We start from the raw sequence: 17,716 nt of genomic DNA, 5'->3' as shown, positions 1-17,716 counted from the left end.
TTTTTTTTTTTTTTTTGTAAATTATCACATTTCAAAGTAAAATAAATCATTATAAGACTTTCAAAATTGCAAACACATTTTTTTAAAAAAATCCAAATAATGCATTGTAACAGAGAGGACATGGAATGTAATAGAAAGGACATTTTACAAATTTGGCAAAAAGTTAAAGGGAAATATCCCTCATGGGTGCAAGTTGGAAAAAAGGCTAGGACTAAAATTTTTTTGACTGAAATACCTAACATACACAATACCCCCTTGACACATACAAACTATCTAAGAAAGTTTTACCATAATACATCAAGTTTAAATACTGTACAAAAAATTTCTATTCATCTGTCTTTTGATAAAATAACAACAGGACATAAGAAAGTAGACCAATAACGTAGACCAAAAAAATATTTTTAAGTACAGAAAAAAAATAATTCTGATTTCAGTCTTCGAGTCAGTCTTGTTTCCGTCCGTGGACATTTTCGAAAGACGGTAATCCATCCTGGGGACGGAAGACTTGCACCCATGATATCACTTAGAAGTGACTCTGTGGTTATTTAAAGTTGGAGTTGGCAGCACTGCTTTAATTGAAACCTGTGCTACATCTTTCTAGTTATATTTTAAAGTTTTTATTTTACCAGACCATGTTCTAAAAAATAAAAAAAAGTGCATTGTTTGTTTGTTTTTCTCAATTTCAGTAATTTGGCAACAAAATTAACCACCCAATTTTTTTACTAGCACTTTTTACACTTGCAAAACTATCTATTGTAACATCAAATAAATCCCAGTGTTTTAAATGGTGACTGGTGTGCATTAAATATGTCAGGTCAGAAAGTCCTCAAGTTCCCAAAACAAATCAATACCTCTGAGGGTACTGATCGAGGAGTTTCATTGTCTTTTGGATTGGGTTCAAAATTACAAGGCTACAGAGCTGAACATTGGTAGCCGTAAACTCAAATTTGGGTCAACTGTTCAACGTAGGTTATAAAATAAAAAGTCACTAGCGCGATTGTCGCAAGTTGCAATATTTAGAAATTCAATGTAATTATTAGGCAAGCAACTGTGATCTTAATAATTCATATTTTCGTGAATAGCACATACACATTTTATAAAGTGTCTGTCGTACCTACGCATAAAATATGGATAGGTCGTAGTACAGCAAACTTAGCTTTGCCAATTTTTATGTTTGGATGAATCTGCTTTGATACTTGATATGCTTCCATCAAGGTGCACATTTAACTTTGTGGGCTTTCTGTCCATTTTCTCTGACAATCATGCACTCAGCTCTACCAGAAGTCTGGTAAGAAAGTTTATCAGATGAGTAGAAATTTATTGCAAGTTTTTTTTGTTCCATCAGAACCTATATTAGGCCATTTCTTTTGTTTTGATAATAAGGTTACAGAGCATGCATAGAACAGTACAACGTTTTCTTGGAGATACAGGTAGTGCACAGTTGGCCTTTTTAATAACTTTCTTCAATACCTAAGGCGTATTATAAAAAGAATATCCTTCCTCAATTTCCACTGCTTGTATCAGTGCCTTTTTATATTTCCTTCAATTTATCTGTTTAGGTTCCTTTTTTTTCTTTCAAAATACTTCTGTTATCATAAATTCACATATTATATTCTTTATCTTTTTTCTTACAAATTTCTTTTTTTTTATTTGGAACATTCTAGTTCTATATTCTCTCATTCTTTTTGCTGCTGTTTTATCCCTATTGATTACTCACTTAAAAAAAAATGCTAACTATCAAATAAAAATGGCACAGATTTGTATAAAAAGTGTGCTCTAATAGTGGAGGAGCTAGTTTAAACTAGTTGAATCAGGATGCATTAGCACTTGCTTACATTCCTAGAGTTCCTTTTTAATGGTCAACATATCAATTTTGTGTAACTGAAGGGACATTTAGTTTTGTCCTCTCCATTATGTCCCCTCTGTTATATGAGAAACTTTAAAAAAAAAAAAAATTAAAATATAACGTAACATGATTTTACCAATGAATTTTACTGTAAAAACCAAATATTAAGTTAAAAGGTTTTTTGCGTAATAAATAAAATGAAGTTAAATTAATAATTGCAATAGACGGGACAAATATATATTTGAGATAAATTTTGACTTAAAAAATAAAATAAGAAACTTTTTTGAGGATAATCACTGCATAATTAGACTCTTGAACCATTTATTTTATAATATAAATCAAGTAATATGTAAAATCGTAATATTTTTAATAACTTATTCCTCTTTAAAATAGTTTTTTTTGTAGAATAAGTCAAAATCATGAATTCTCTCTATTTATGATAAATTTTACTATAATCATGTATAACTCTAAAAAATAACTTTTAAATTCATAAATTACAAAAGATTTACTTTAAAATGATACCAAATACAAGGATATTGCTTAAACTTTAAAAATTCACTACTGGTTTCAATTGGCATGGAATTCAACTATCGCATATTGCAGTCATCTAAAACTGGGCCGGCTGCAGTTTCAGATCATAGTTAAGATAGATAGAGTCAAGACCTTAATAGGAGGGCAAATCAAACAGTAAGTTACCCTAAGTCGCAGCAAGAGTGCGCTGTGTGTCGTAATCTTGGAAAATGTGGAGAAAGGGACAGTAAGTGCTCAGATGTCTAATAGGAACGTTTGTTTCTTCCCCGCCTCATTTTGTGTGAATAGCAGGCAAAGATCAATGGCATGTCAACTGGAAGTTCACTCTAAATTGGAGGTGCGTATAGCAATCAGATTTCTATTAGGAGTCTGTCCGGGCCAAATTTACCATCGTTTAGCGATACCTTCACAAATTTAATTTTAGGAAAAACGGCAGATTTCCTAAATTTTAACAAAATACTTTTTCTTAAAATTTTATTTTTGTATCCCGTAAGAAACGATAAATCCATATTTCCGTGTTGATTTTTTATTATAATATTCACAAAATAAGTACCTCTTAGAAAAACCTAGACAGACCCCAGTGTATGTGCCAAAAGGATTAATTGCAAGGATATTCATTGTGAAACCTAAAACTAAATTCCAAAGGTGCGAACTGCTGCAGCGATTCAAGTGGAAGATATGGCAATATCCTTCATACAGTCCTGACCTATCACCAAGCGATTTTTCTGTTAGCAGAAAAAGGATCTCAGTGGATTACCATTCCTCAATGACGAGGACGTGAAAGCAGCCGTCTTCGGGTGGTTAAATAACACTGGAGATTTCTACGCATCCGGAATCGAAAAGTTCGTTGTTCATTCAGATAAATGTTTACAGTCTCTTGAGAACTATGTGAAAAAGTTAACTTATCTTATATGCTGTCATAGCCATGATGCTTTTGTTCAGGTGATTTAATAAATGGCCATAACTTATAAGTGCAACTTTCGTTTTGATCTGGCCTCATATATTTAACAACAATTTAAGCTTACATGGTATTGAATATTTGACATTTTAGAGTACTTAGTTTCAGGTACTATTTGGTTAGCTAACCAACACTGTGCTTTTTAACACAAAAAAGAAAGAAAATAGTAAGAAAGAAATTATGAGTCAGAAAAAAAATTTGTGATGAAAAAGTATGCAAACCATTACACTACTTACTATTTATTATTAGTATTATTTTATAATACATAAATTAACAAAATGAATAATAGTAAAAATACCTGCATTTTAGCACACTCTAAAACAGTTTTAGTCATAGCAGCAACATCGTTAGCAGTAAAACCAGGCATCTTCTCAGCTAAGAAATTATAATCAATACCAAATATGCCATATTGCTTCATCAGAGCTTCTAGCATTTCCTTTCGGTGACTTATAGACAATAAACCAATAAAAATCTAAATACAAAAGAGACTAGTAACTATAAAATAGTATCTTTTAAATAATTTAAAATTTATTAATTTTAATCTTAAGAAAATATTGAAAAAATGAGACTAAAAGAGAATTTAAAAAAAAATCATTTTACAATCATAAAATAACTTCATACTTCAATAATTTGTTTCAGGTACTAGCTGTATTTTAGATTTACTAAAAAATACACATATATATATATATATATATACATTCAGTCAGACCTCGATATAAGGTCACCCTAAGGGACATCGCAAAAGTGACCTTATAAGCGGGGTGACCTTTTAATCTATTCATTAGCAGTTCGTAACTAAGCACGTAAATAGTACACATTATGATTTTTTAAAAATGGTAATAAAAACGAAAACGATCGGCCATAAATTAAATATTTAAGACAATAAATTTTAACAAAATTAGTAAAGAATTAAAGACCGTTAGATTTTTAAAAAAAAAATTTATTTAAAATAAAGCTGCTTACAAATTTCCTCAAAGTGTACATATATACATAAAATCTTACCCTATTTAAAATAATAATTTCATTAATGCAGGTTTGTCTCGCTTTTGGTTTCATTTTTCGAACGATGTTTTCTAGATTTTGTAACTCCTCAAAATGTTCCTCAGCTTCCTCATGATTTGTAAAAAAATTTCGCATGACATTTTTGCAATGAAGGCTTCCGCTTGGGTTACAGGTACAGTCTCAGGATCACTGTCATTGTCCTCACTGTCCACAACTTGTAAAACAATTTCAGAAATTGTAGCTTCAGAAGTGGTGGCAATTTCCTCAACAATCAAACCATATTCAGCCTCCCCTTCAAAAGGCATGGCCACGATTTATCAAATCTTCCATCAGAACAGATAGAGGAATATCGTCTTCTTCGGTTTCGGCATCCTAGATGTTCAGAGAACTCACAAAACCAGCATGACGAAAACAATTTGCTTTGCATGTGGTGGACACCATGTTCCAACATTTGTACACATAGAAAACTGTCTTGAAAGTTAAATCATGTCTTACTTTAAATCTCTGAATTCATCCATTGCTCACCATAAAATCAGGTTCTCCTGATTCCGGGGCTATTTGCAGAGCTTTTTCTTTCAGTACTGAACACGATATTGACACATTTTGCCCTCTAGACATTTTTATTCATTGGAGAACGGCATCTTCAATTTTCTCATAAGGGGGGAAATGCATCCTTTTTCTTTTCCCAAATGCCTTGCGGATATTGTTTACAAGACAGAATATTGTTTAAGGGAGTACGTGGCATACCATGTTCTTCGGCAAAATGTGCTTTTGATAAATTTGAATTTTCAAAATCTGCAGTGATCTTTTCCTTCTCTCATAGAGTCAATGTCTTTCTCTTTGCCAACATGATGACACTATGAGAGAGGTTCAAATTGAATTCTTTCCTCTGGTCTGGTCAGCAAATAGTCATGTGACACGATGGGAAAACTTGTCCTTTGTTCTCGTCCGAATGGCAAAAGCCCCTCCCCCTCGAGCAATTACTGGCAGTGAAGACAGGGGGAAATTCTTTGTGAACTGGGGAGTGGAAACTCTTTCAAGGTTCAGGTGTGTTCGTCGGCTGCAACATTTTCCTAGAATTCGAGAGGGGTAATTGCATTGTAAGGAAGTTGAATAGGCTTTTGTTAGAAAAGAGCTCCAATCGCCTCAGATAAAAATTACCTTATAAGCTATAACGATTTTTAAAGCTTGACCATATATCCCATAATCTGTAACAAAGAATTCCTATTCAGTGAACCTGGACTTTGGAAAAGTGACCTTATATTTTTGAAAATTAGGTTTTGAAAATTATTGCAAGGTTTTGAAAATTATTGATGAATTTTGAGTGTTCTCTTCTTTGACATCTTAAAAACATTTTAAGTATTTAACTTTTGCACAAAAACCAAGTCTACTGTTCTTATTGAAATTCAGAACATTCCGAGAGATAATTTTAGTAACAAAAAAGCTACAAATTATAATCAAAAATTTTTATATCTCTGATTAAGACATTATGAATTATTTTAGGAAACAGCAATGTGACATTGATACAACTTTTTTTTTTTTTGCACTTAAAATACTAATGTTATGGATACAGAGCAATGCTGTAAATAGTAGAAGAAATAATGAAGTTAATGAAGCAGTAAATTTATGAAATACTTATTTGTATCTATGTTATTATGGATGGGTGGTCTAATGTAAACAATAACAAGCGTCCTTAAACCGGAAGAAATTTAGAAAATTTCCGGTGTATCCCTCCGCTTATGTTATGTCTACGAGGCGATGTGTGAACAAGCCAAATATTCTATGCAGTTTTGTCATTGTAATTTGGGTTCAAATCTAAACATAATTGTACCATTCATAAGAGCTTTCAGAAATGTATTGATTCTCAGAGGTCGTAAGGCCAAAAAAAATTTTGGAATGTTAATATCTCACTGTGAATAATTCTTAAGGTTTGCCATGTTTTGTATTTTATCCCTTATTTGGCTACATTTGAATAAAATATCTTTAAAAATATCTTTTTAAGTTAGCCTAATTAGAAAATATTCTAATGATTATAATATTAATATGATAATGCTGAAGTTAAAGGCTGAAAGAAAGAACTCGGTACATGTGAAATACTGCAAAAGATATGATGCAATAATATGATGGCGCGTTTTTTCAATCTGCGGCATAAAAATATATCGGAAGCAATAACCCGGAAGTCTTGAAAGAGCAATTTTACCACTAGCGCCACCACCCTTAGCTTTACACGATCACCCATCCATACAAGAAAATAAATTTAAATTAAATATGTAATAGAACAAAAAACAACTACTACAGTTAAAAAAATAATAACTATTTTAATCGGAAACACCTGTGTAACAGGGCATGCAAATGTTGTCTACCTTACCTTGTAACATACTTCTTTTTTTTCACATACAAATGCACTCTTCTTGACTTTTTTGTAAAAACACATTTTACTATTTTTTTATTATTTTGAGAAAAAGATAATGTCTTTATAAATATTATTTTAATTTACTTGGGAGTATAGAGATTTAAATTCTACCAAACAGTTGGTCAACTTTACTAAACAGTTAAGAAGAAATAAAATAAAATACACTTATGACAATATGCCCAAATTTACTTATGACTTATACAATATACTTATGACAACTTGTAAATACTTATGAATATAAAGTATTGTCATTAAAAATAATACCTACATGGTGATCAATAGAAACACCTTTACAGTAGTTTTAAGCATACTAGGTACAATAGGTAACCGATTATCCGGAACGATGGAGACCATCACTATTCCGGATAACTGATTTTTCCAATTTTCTGAATCGCTACAAAAAGTCGTTTTTTATATTGTTAAACCCAACTAAAAAAAAAAAAAATTTGGGAAATAATCTTAAAAAGAAGAAAAAACAATGAAGTAATACACTAATGATTATTTCCAAAATGATGGTAAGGTAAACATGTTTCAAAAAAGAAAGAAAAATCCTGAAATCTTATGAGGAAAAAAACATTTTTTTTAAAAAAATGGCGGGAAAATGTATCGAATTTATTTAAATTAACGACGGAATTAAAGATTTTGTTTGAACTAAAATTATTTATAACAGAGAATCTGTATTCATGAATGTTTGGTTTAATTATTACAAAAATGCAATTAAATTATGCATAAATGTTAAATTTTGCTATAACATTTATTTTTTTTTAAGAAACTAAGCAAAAAAAATTTATAATTCTTAGTAAACCTTTTAAAAATGTGCCTTTTTCTTAGAAAAAAAAACCATCATGCTTTTATATATACATACATATGATAGGGAAATATCAGGACACAATAACATAAATCCTTAGAGATATCAATGAAAGAATGAGCAACAGAAGCATTAATAATTAAGATTACATTTTAAGTCATTACGGGGGCTAGGATGTTGATGGCTGAAAAATCCTTAAAAGTTACCCTTAAAAAATTTGAAAAAGACTAAAAATGACCCTAAATTAATAGACAATGCCCTTAAGAGTTTTCTAAGGCATGTTTCACATTAATTTCCTTAAAATTATAAATCGTAATCTGTATTTTTTAATTTAATAAAAAATAAGATAATTAAAATAAATATGTAATAAATAAATTAATTAAAAAGTCAATAAACATCTCGAAGATAAATGATAATTTAAGATAATTGTAATCTTCAAAAAGAGAATTGCCAACCCAAAAGCAAATTATATTTTGAAACACTCTGTTTAACAGCATCTCTTGTAATTGGAGCAAATTTAAAATAACCAAATTCAATGTAAACTTAAAAGTAATTTATCAAGAAAAAAATTAATACATGAGCAAGCTGCTTGTAACTTAAAAAATATTTAAAATTCATAAAATAACGTGAAAAAATTAAAATTATAAAAAACTTTATATATAATATATAAGCGCTCTATGAAAGAAAAAACAACCAATTGTACAAAAGATGCATTAGTTATAAACATTCTAACATTGATTATTACTTTTGAAAAACAACACAATTAGAAAAACCAAATGAATTTAAAAAAAAGATTGAAACTGAAAACATGCTTACTTCAGTGTCAAAAAAATTTATAAAATAAGCATTCAGCAGTCCTTTATGTGGCACAGCACCAAGAATAAAAATATGTTCTTTTTTGAGAACATCAATCAAGTAAGTTAAAAAGTTTAATTTGTCATCTTTTTTCGATTTTGAAGGATTATTTTTAAATATTCGATCTAAATTATCAATAAACAGAATTACAGGAATATTAGACAAAACGTTTTTCAATTTAACAAGTGCAGATATATATGCATTGCACACTTCTAAGGAAAGTTTTGAAAATCCATCGACTTTGAGAAGGAAACAATTTATGTCAGAGCAAAATTTTTTAATCAAAGTACTTTTACCACTTCCGGAAGGTCCCAAAAGTAATATTCTTTTGCTAACTTTAAAACACATTTTCAATAACTCTAAAGCATCATTAAAACCACCAAGAGTTTTCAGTTCAAATTGTTCTGAAATCTGGAACTGTTCAAAAGAAAGAAAACCAGTTACTTCTAAAACAGTACTTCGTGTAATTCGTCCATAAGTGCTGTCTCTTATTTTATAATTATCGTCAAAAAGCATATTTTTCACTATCAAACATTTAATATTAAGTAAATTAGCTAATTCTAGTCCATCACATTTCACAATAGCATTTGTTTTAACAACATAATTATGAAAGAGTTTCGAAATTACATTAGAATAATGCTCTAATGTGGGGATGGCAGAGCAGATAACACTTTGAAGTACTATTCGTATTTCTAATTTCTTAATAACCGAAGTTTTTATTAGACTGAAATCTGACGGAAAATTCAACAATTTTTTGCTGGTTGCGTTAACATTAACATTTCGATATGTAACAGTTTCGTCAATTGCAACACAATTCTCGGGATCCAACAAAGGAAATATCCGGCATATACAATTATATACACCACAATTCACCGAAACAAAATCTCCAATATTTACTTGCAAATTTCGCAAGTCATTAATAGGTAAATAACACTTTTGTACGGAAAACTCGTCTCCAGTTAAAACTTTTTTAACCAAGTTTCGAAACATTTTTACAAAGCTTTTATGAAGTATCGGAAGATTTTTATTTTGGATAACTATATGAAAGCAACTAGATTTTCCCGTCAAATTGACCTAGTAATTTTATCCGTCACATCTTAAAGCCCAAGATTTTGAACAGAAAAAGTATCTTTAATAAAATATAGATATTGCAGCGATATTCGTTAGGGCAAGTAAGCTTCAAATAAATAAATTGCAAGAAAAGTCGTGAAGTGTGGAGAAAGTAAATAAATCCTCAATGATCAAAATCAAAACTATACACAAATAAATAAAAAAAACGTGCTAAAATTGTCATAAACAGTTGAAAAAATATTTTATGAATAAAACTTTTTTTCAATTCCGGTTCATAAATAACTATGTTCAGTACAAATATAAAACTGAAATCTGACGGTTCAAATATTGCTTATTACGAACTAATTGAAATCTGAGGCACAAAAACATTACAGTTAAGATTAGGCAGTTACAATATTATAATATAATTAATATTTTTTGAAATTTTAACAGGTCAGCCTGTTCGGCAGGGCACTGAACCCATGTCCGAGAGTTCGTGTGTACGAACCCTGCCGACTGAAGACTCCCCGTGTAGTAAAATGGTGACTGATGCACGTTAAATCTGTCGAGTCGCAAAGTCCTCCATCTTCCCATAACTCTGGGGGTACTGAATTGGAGATTGATCGTTCTCTGATTCAGGTCAAAATTACGATCTGTGGATGATTGTTGTAGTTCATTTACGTCGCACTAGAGCTGCACAATGGGCTATTGGCGACGGTCTGGGAAACATCCCTGAGAATGATCCAAAGACATGCCATCACAATTTTGATCCTCTGCAGAGGGGATGGCACCCCCGCTTCGGTAATCCGATGCCCTGCGCGAAGTCGAGCTCTTTACAGTAGAGCAGTTTAACGAGGACCAATACCGCACACCCTCTGTCCCTACCAAGACTGATCCAAGTGGTCACTCACCAGCACACTGACCGCAGCCAGCGATGCCTGACTTCGGTGATGTGATGGGAACCGTGTCTTAATGATCAGTCCACTGCGGGACGATCTGTGTGGTATTGGCGATCAAATGAGCAACAAGTGGCGTAGACTCTCTGCGTATGACAATATTTCGCACGCATGTCTTCACCATTAGCGTGTGGAGAGCTACTTGTGACTGTGACATTATCCACCTTTACGCGCTGTTGCTGCTCAGTCTCGTCTCGATTCGCGATCGCAACGCTCGAGTACGCCGTCTAGCGGGAGCCTGTAAATATCGGACATTAACTTAATACAATCACATTTTCTGCCATCAAAGTCATTGACTGAATCAGACGCCATTTTTTAGCAGCAAATAAGAAACAAAATTTCCCTAAGGAAAAGGCCGAAGAACTTGAAAAAAATCTCCAGAATATTAGTAAATCTTTCAGGAACAGAACACGCCAAACATTTGAAGAAAAATTCCTCAATAATTTTTAATTTCTATTATCAACAAACTTGCAACTGATGACTTCCGATTTCGGATACTGTTACAGATGTGTGTATTAAGGTAAAATGCATTTCTTCTGTCTTCAATTCATTACGAATTAAAGTGAAGTCAACATTGCTTTCGTCATTCCAGTGAATAAATATGAATTCAGAACATACAGAATTGTAATAGTTATAGCATATTCTTCTTCGTTATAGAATAGTATATATTTCTGTATCCATATAATTCGGAAAACAACAATAAAAAATTATCCAAGTTACTTGAAATAGTGCCATTTGTGCTGATTCTTAATTAATTTAAATCGTTTTCTTGGTAAGTTTTTTTTAATTTTGAAAGAATAAGTTCAACTAGAATTCAGCTATTCTGTTTTTAGCTACATATTCAAATTCATATCAATTATAAAATTTTGCTGTGTAGTATGTTATCTAAAAGTAATGAAGGTATAAACTATGTATCTATTATTTGAGAATAAAGTTTTCAAACAAGGAACTTATCATTTTGGAATTCTCCGGGAATCATAAATCAGGTAAGTGCAATGATTTTTACAATAAAAAATTTGCTTGTAAATATTTTTTTTTCATTTGATGATGGTTCTCTACAGAATGGTTTTTTACGTCTGATTAAGAACTATAAGAATAATAAAAAAAGAAACAATATGAAAGTTTTTATTTCAATGTTAAGAATTCTTAAAATCGTTTTTTTTATCCTAAGAATTCTTTATTTTCCGTTTTTTAGTTTATAATTTTTTGATAAAAATTGTTCTCAAAATACTTTTTTTGAAAAATTAAATGGTATAACATTATGTGTTTATGTATACTTCTTGTATATTCCAATGTTTGAAGTAATATGATTCAGAAAAGTATGGAATAAAAATTCGGTACTTACGTATTAACGCCACCGCCGCTACAGATTTGGCGGTTTTTAAGTGCCGCCAATCTACACTTAAAATTTTTGCGACAATTCATAAAATAAAACACTTTATTTAAAATCAAAATAGTCAATCGGATTTCGGTGGAAAATGAGCCGATATAGAGTTTAGCATAGATTCAAAACAATCATATCGCCATATGAACTCTGATAAATAAGATTCCAAATGAAATAACATTTCCAAAACGTACGTTTACCAAGATAAAGTTTTATGTTGTGGGAATTGGTACATTTTCGTTTTTTCGGTAAAATATTTCCCTCCTGAAAAAATAAAATTGCATCTTGTTTTGTTTTTGGCAAATCCCAAAGACGAATTTTCGTAGCACTAAAAATGGCGACAAAAAAGAATTGTTTTTTTTTTTTTGTTTCGTCAGCATTCTTTATTTTACGTTTCTTAGTTTCTAAATAATGATTTTTATTGAAACTTGAAATTTTTTGATAAAAATTGTTGTCAAAAAACTTTGTTTACAAAATTAAATTTCATAAAATTATGAGGCTTATGTATACTTTTTGTTCATTTTAATTTTTGAACTAATATGATTCTTAAAACTATAGAATGTAAAGTTTAAATGGGCCTTTCATGTTATATCATTAAATTTAGTAATACTATTTCTCGGGCATTAGGTTTTAACTCTTATAAGAATATACATATTTTTTTCTGTTAATGTACAAATATTTTTCCGATGTGTTTTGGATATTCCTTCTCTAATAAAAAGAGATACCATTTTGTTTTCGGTTGTACAAGAAAGAAGATCAAGCATTTTTCTTTTTTAAATTTAATAAGCCACATTAAAGAAGGAACGTTGCAATGCTACACGCTACATTAACGACGTCTCCAGAGTAACTGAATGACGGTTCATATAGAAATCGCAGGTATGCGTCTCATACAACAACGCCCCCTATAGTTCGTTGCGATCGCGAATCATTACGTCGGCCTGCTTACACTCGACTGCTAAACGCAACACAGGAGCGACTACGACCGTGAAGATAATACATCTCTCACATTCAGCACTCAAAAAAACCCGGTGACCTTATATAATCCAGCTTTCCTTTCTTTCACAAGTACAGCAACTAGTGTTATCCATTCATCGAATTCTATCCCTATTAAAATTCTGGTGGGGGAGTATTGTGGCGTAACTACCACTGCGAAAATTTAACATCAGTTCACTGGTACATAAGCCATGCAATAAAAAAATTATAATTATAATAGATTTGCGCTTGAAGGTTTTCTTGAAGTTCTAAGATTTAAACTTTCTGCAAATATGATTCTTATAAGTTTTAAATCCTTATTATTCATTATCCACATTGCATCTTTTGCATATTTTCTTTTCATTTTATTTATCATAGTTAAAAGTATTGGGGGACATGATTTCATGGAAATGGTTTTTAAATATTAATTTGTTAACAATTTGATGACTGCATCACTCAAGATATGTAAGCATGATTTAATGCGTAAATAGCATAATACTGCTTCAGGTTAAGGCTCCTATACTATGACCTCTATTTCGATTAAATTAAAAGTGAAAAAAGGAAAGAAAGAAAAAAAAATGTTAAATTAATTATAGAATGAGAGGGCATTGCTAAATAATAAAGATATTTTAAATCAAGTATATTGACAAATTTAATTCCTATTTTATTTTTTGTGCAAAATTTGATGCACAATGCCTCGTTAAAAAATTACAATCTTATAATTGAGTATTTCGTTCTGTAAAAAGAAAGAAAAAAAAGAGAAAATAGCTATTTTTTTTAAAAAAAAAAAATAGCTATTATTATTTAGCATTGAAGTAAAAATGTGATTTTGTCGCAAATTTCCTAGACTCAAAATATCGTGATTTTTAACAGACACGCAGTTTTCAATTTTTATTGTTTTAAACAGAGAATAAGTAGCAAAAAGTTATTGCTTAAGAGTTGTATTGACATAAAAATTTTTTTTGAAGTGTCAACAAAATTCATAAATGATTGAACTTTTTTGAAACTACTAACAACTTTTCAGTTTAAAGAAAAAAAAATCGATATTAAATGTACAATTAATATATATATATTTTCTTTTAATTATTAAGAGAGTGTTAACGTATATGATGCTCACATAGAAGTTAAGCATTTTTTAGTATCTATAAGAAACCTCAGCAACCATTTTTTTTGATTATTTCAATTCTGTGTTTAAGAAGTCTAAAATGGACTTTTTAACTTTCTTTTTTATTTTTTAAATCAGCAATATTTTGGATTTTGAGGATAATCAAATGACTTCTTTGAAAAGTTAGTAAACATATAAGAAATTTCTATCATATTTGATTAACTAACGAATTGTACAGGAAAATTTTTTTTCTCCAATTTCATATAGTATTTGAATCTAAGATTTTAAATTTAACAAAAAATGCTAATTTATGACATGTAAAGCTGGCCAGATAGTTACTGACTGCCTTAAATGTAGATTATAAAAAAAGTTTTAAATAAATAAAACCAACGAAAAAAATACTAGGTATTTAAATAAGTTAAGACTAATGTAAAATAATAGTCACTTTCTCTATTTTTCTTTCTTTCTTTAATGCAGATTGGCTTTACTCAAATTTCCTTATTGTTTGGCCAATGTTCAAAGACACGAGGTTATGGAGCTTGGCGTTTCAAGACAAATTCGCAACATGGATCACCTGTATATTATTGAAAATGAAATCTCATTTATTGGGATGACTCTATATTATATTAGTTGCATGAACTATACATGTGATTTTTTATTTAATATTTCTACAATTTTCACGATTCATAAAAAACCCTGAGTTTACCATGTAAAAAATAGTTCTTTATTTTTCATACATTTTGTAAGTCACAGCAAACTATCATTGTTTATAAGTACATCTTACGAAGAGAGTAATAATATTAATTTAATTATCTTAGAAAATATGATGTGTCTTTATCTTAAGAAACTAATCAGTCCCATATTACTAAGATCCATTAACGTTTAAATATATTGTGCAGAAATATATTAAAAAAAAAACCCCACTCAAGGTCAAATCCTTTCTCAGTTTAGAATCAAGACTGTAAAGTTCTAATTCTTGGATATCTGGCCCGTACTTAAATAAAATTCTATTTCAATATCCAAACCTCACCTACATCATAAAATTACAATGTTAAGGCTTTTAATTCAAAGCTCAACATATGTATGTTTAAAATCTTACTATCCAGGAATATTTTTGGTTTGTTGAAGTAGTTGAGGAATTCGCTGAAGAAGTTGAATGTTGATCGACATATTTTATTCGGGAGAGATGTAGGCAAGCAGTTATTTAACAAAAATCATAAATTACTTATTAAAGCATCAAATTGTAATACATAAAAATTCTTTATTTTTGAATTACTTTATTATGCGGAGCTCCAAAGTAAAGAGTAATCTCAATTTTTTATATAAGTATACATTATCAAATTATAAATTTGGAAAATGGCTTGGATAATGTGGTTGCAGGGCTTAGCCCGACATGACACTCTCTGCCCACTCAGAAAATCAAAAATGTGAGTGTGACGAGTACATTATCATAGTTTTTGCCAAGGAAAGTTAAGGAATCAGTGTATTGGCTATTAATTGATTAAATTTAATGTCAAGGCTCTTTTTCTTAGTCTTACACATTCATATGTGTTGGTGAAAAAGAAAGTGTGAGAAATAATAAAGGACTTCAATGAAATCAAAACATTTGCAACCATATAATGGTTTTTGAATTTATGCTAATGTGTTAGGCAGAAGTAGAGGAGATATCTAAAAATGGATTTTATTCTGCACTCAATTTAAGGTTGTGGTATAAAAAGATTACGGTTCATATTAATGATTTTTATTTATTGAAAAAGTATTAAATAAGTATTAAATAAGATAATAATGCTAGAAAATATGTTATGCATATTTCAGCATGACATTTATTAACATACTTTTTCTTAGATTTTGTTTTCAAATTTTATATGCTCAAAATTAAAGAAATTTTAAAAAGATTTTCTTATTTATTTTATTTATTTCATATCTTTGGAAAGAATATTACAAACATGACATTGCATCATAGTAAATATAGAACTTTATTTAAGTATAAACTTTACAAAAATATTTTGATTTAAATAAATATTTTGAGACAACATAAGTTAATCATTTGCATAGATGTTATAACAATCAAAATAAAACAAACAGCTTTTCAAATGTTTAAATAAAAAAAAAAAATTTTCTTACTTTTCAGTAGTAAGTATTATAGCTAAAGTTTTTGCTTGAAAGATATTTAAATAATTTTCTGATGATATCAATATTTAAATTATTAGTATTACATTTTCAAACAATACTATAATACTTTGTATTTTAAAACAATTATAATAAAAAGGCAAACTTCACAAGACAACTAAAACCTAGTTTTCAACAAAACCATAATGCATATACTCTTGTAATAACATTTTATTTCTATGTTAATGTTTTATATGTAGTTTGCATTTAACTAAATATTGCCAAATTCGGAAGTATTTATATATAGATATAAATAAATAATAAATGTTAATTTAAGCTATTATTTTACAGCACATTTATTTTCTATTAGATTGGAAAAAATAGAATAAAGCCTTCATAAAATGATTTTAGAAAAAGCATACTGTTTCCAATTTATTTTGTAATTTAGTGAGCTCTTTCTGAAAAACAAACTTTTTATGGGGGGGGGGGGGAAANGGGGGGGGGGGGACAACAAAAAACAAACTGCAAATAGCTAATACATTTTTCTATTTACAAATAGCTCACAAATTGCATTTCAAAATTTTTTATATTTGTATAATTTCAGCATGTAAAAAAATAATATGAGAGCCAAAATATATAATTGCTCAAGTTAAATAGGTATTAAAACTTAATAAAAAAAAGAATATTGCACTAAAATATAACTTATTTAGAGATAAAAAAATAACTTTGGTGTTGATGAATGATTCATATTTGAAGCAAATATAAATAACCTGACTATTTTTCTCAAACAAAAGTTAGTTCTCATGACCACACTTGACAAACAACTCTTCCAGGAAATTTTAAAACAAATACCAAAATTTAAAGTTCACGGAATTAAAAAAAAAAGAGCTAGTTTTAAAATAAATGATTACAACAATAAATCTATTTAGATAAAGACAAAACTACTCATATTTAATAACATAAATAAAACCATATCTTTAGTAATTATTTAAATATTATAACCTCATAAAAGTTATTTTCAAAACAAGGAACAAATACTCTTGGTTGAAAAGTATAGAGATAAAGAGATATTTTATATAAATCATTAAAATCCTAAAAAATTTATACAATCATTCTATATAACTAAATTATTTCACATAAATATAAGCATTTATCAACAAACAATGTAAAACACAAATTTATTTCATATAACTATTCACAAAATATTTATATATACCATACTTAGCAATAAATAACATTTATTTAGATATGAAAGCACCAAATCCATAATACACAACATAAGCACAAAAAATTTTTCTCACAGGAAAAGAACTAAAGAAATTTAAAAACTAAAGAAATTTTTTCTAATTTTTATAGAATTCATAGTCATGAAAGACATTTTATAAATAGATAACTGTTTGGAAATTTAATCAAAACAATGAGTAAAGCACAATTAACAAGTTTCAAACAATGATGACAATTAAAAATTTAACAGGAAATAGTCATCTGATAATACAGTTAGTCATAAGGAAATGGAATGAATACTAAGTACCAGAAATATTTGTAAGAAAGGAAGATGTAGAAGAAACTCAAAAAAATATTTAATCCAAACGTAATTTTCATATTTTTTGAAGTTTACTAAGTCAGTTAAATATTGAGAATAAATTCGAAAAATGATAAACATATAATTGAAGAGCACAGTTTTTTCAATTACACTTTGAATCACCAGAAAATAAAAAATTTATTAA

The 17,716-nt window shown here is 29.2% G+C and overlaps 1 protein-coding gene across 1 annotated transcript in view; it reads right to left on the bottom strand.

Annotated features, from left to right (window-relative positions):
- LOC107445164 (ATPase family gene 2 protein homolog B) overlaps window positions 1–9,854 on the bottom strand; it is a 31,250-nt gene extending 21,396 nt beyond the window's left edge. Inside the window, exons 1-2 of the mRNA XM_016059507.4 lie at window positions 8,375–9,854; window positions 3,634–3,807 (exon numbers count right to left, since the gene is read on the bottom strand). Of these exons, the coding sequence (XP_015914993.1) occupies window positions 3,634–3,807; window positions 8,375–9,403 (1,203 nt within the window). The 5' untranslated portion in view covers window positions 9,404–9,854. The remainder of the gene's footprint in view (window positions 1–3,633; window positions 3,808–8,374) is intronic.
- Between the last annotated feature and the right edge of the window lie 7,862 nt (window positions 9,855–17,716).

This window comes from Parasteatoda tepidariorum, chromosome 7 (genome assembly GCF_043381705.1).
Source record: "Parasteatoda tepidariorum isolate YZ-2023 chromosome 7, CAS_Ptep_4.0, whole genome shotgun sequence".
Classification (NCBI taxonomy): Eukaryota; Metazoa; Arthropoda; class Arachnida; order Araneae; family Theridiidae; genus Parasteatoda; species Parasteatoda tepidariorum.
Note: the sequence above shows the minus strand (reverse complement) of the source record. Positions and strands in the feature narration are given on the sequence as shown.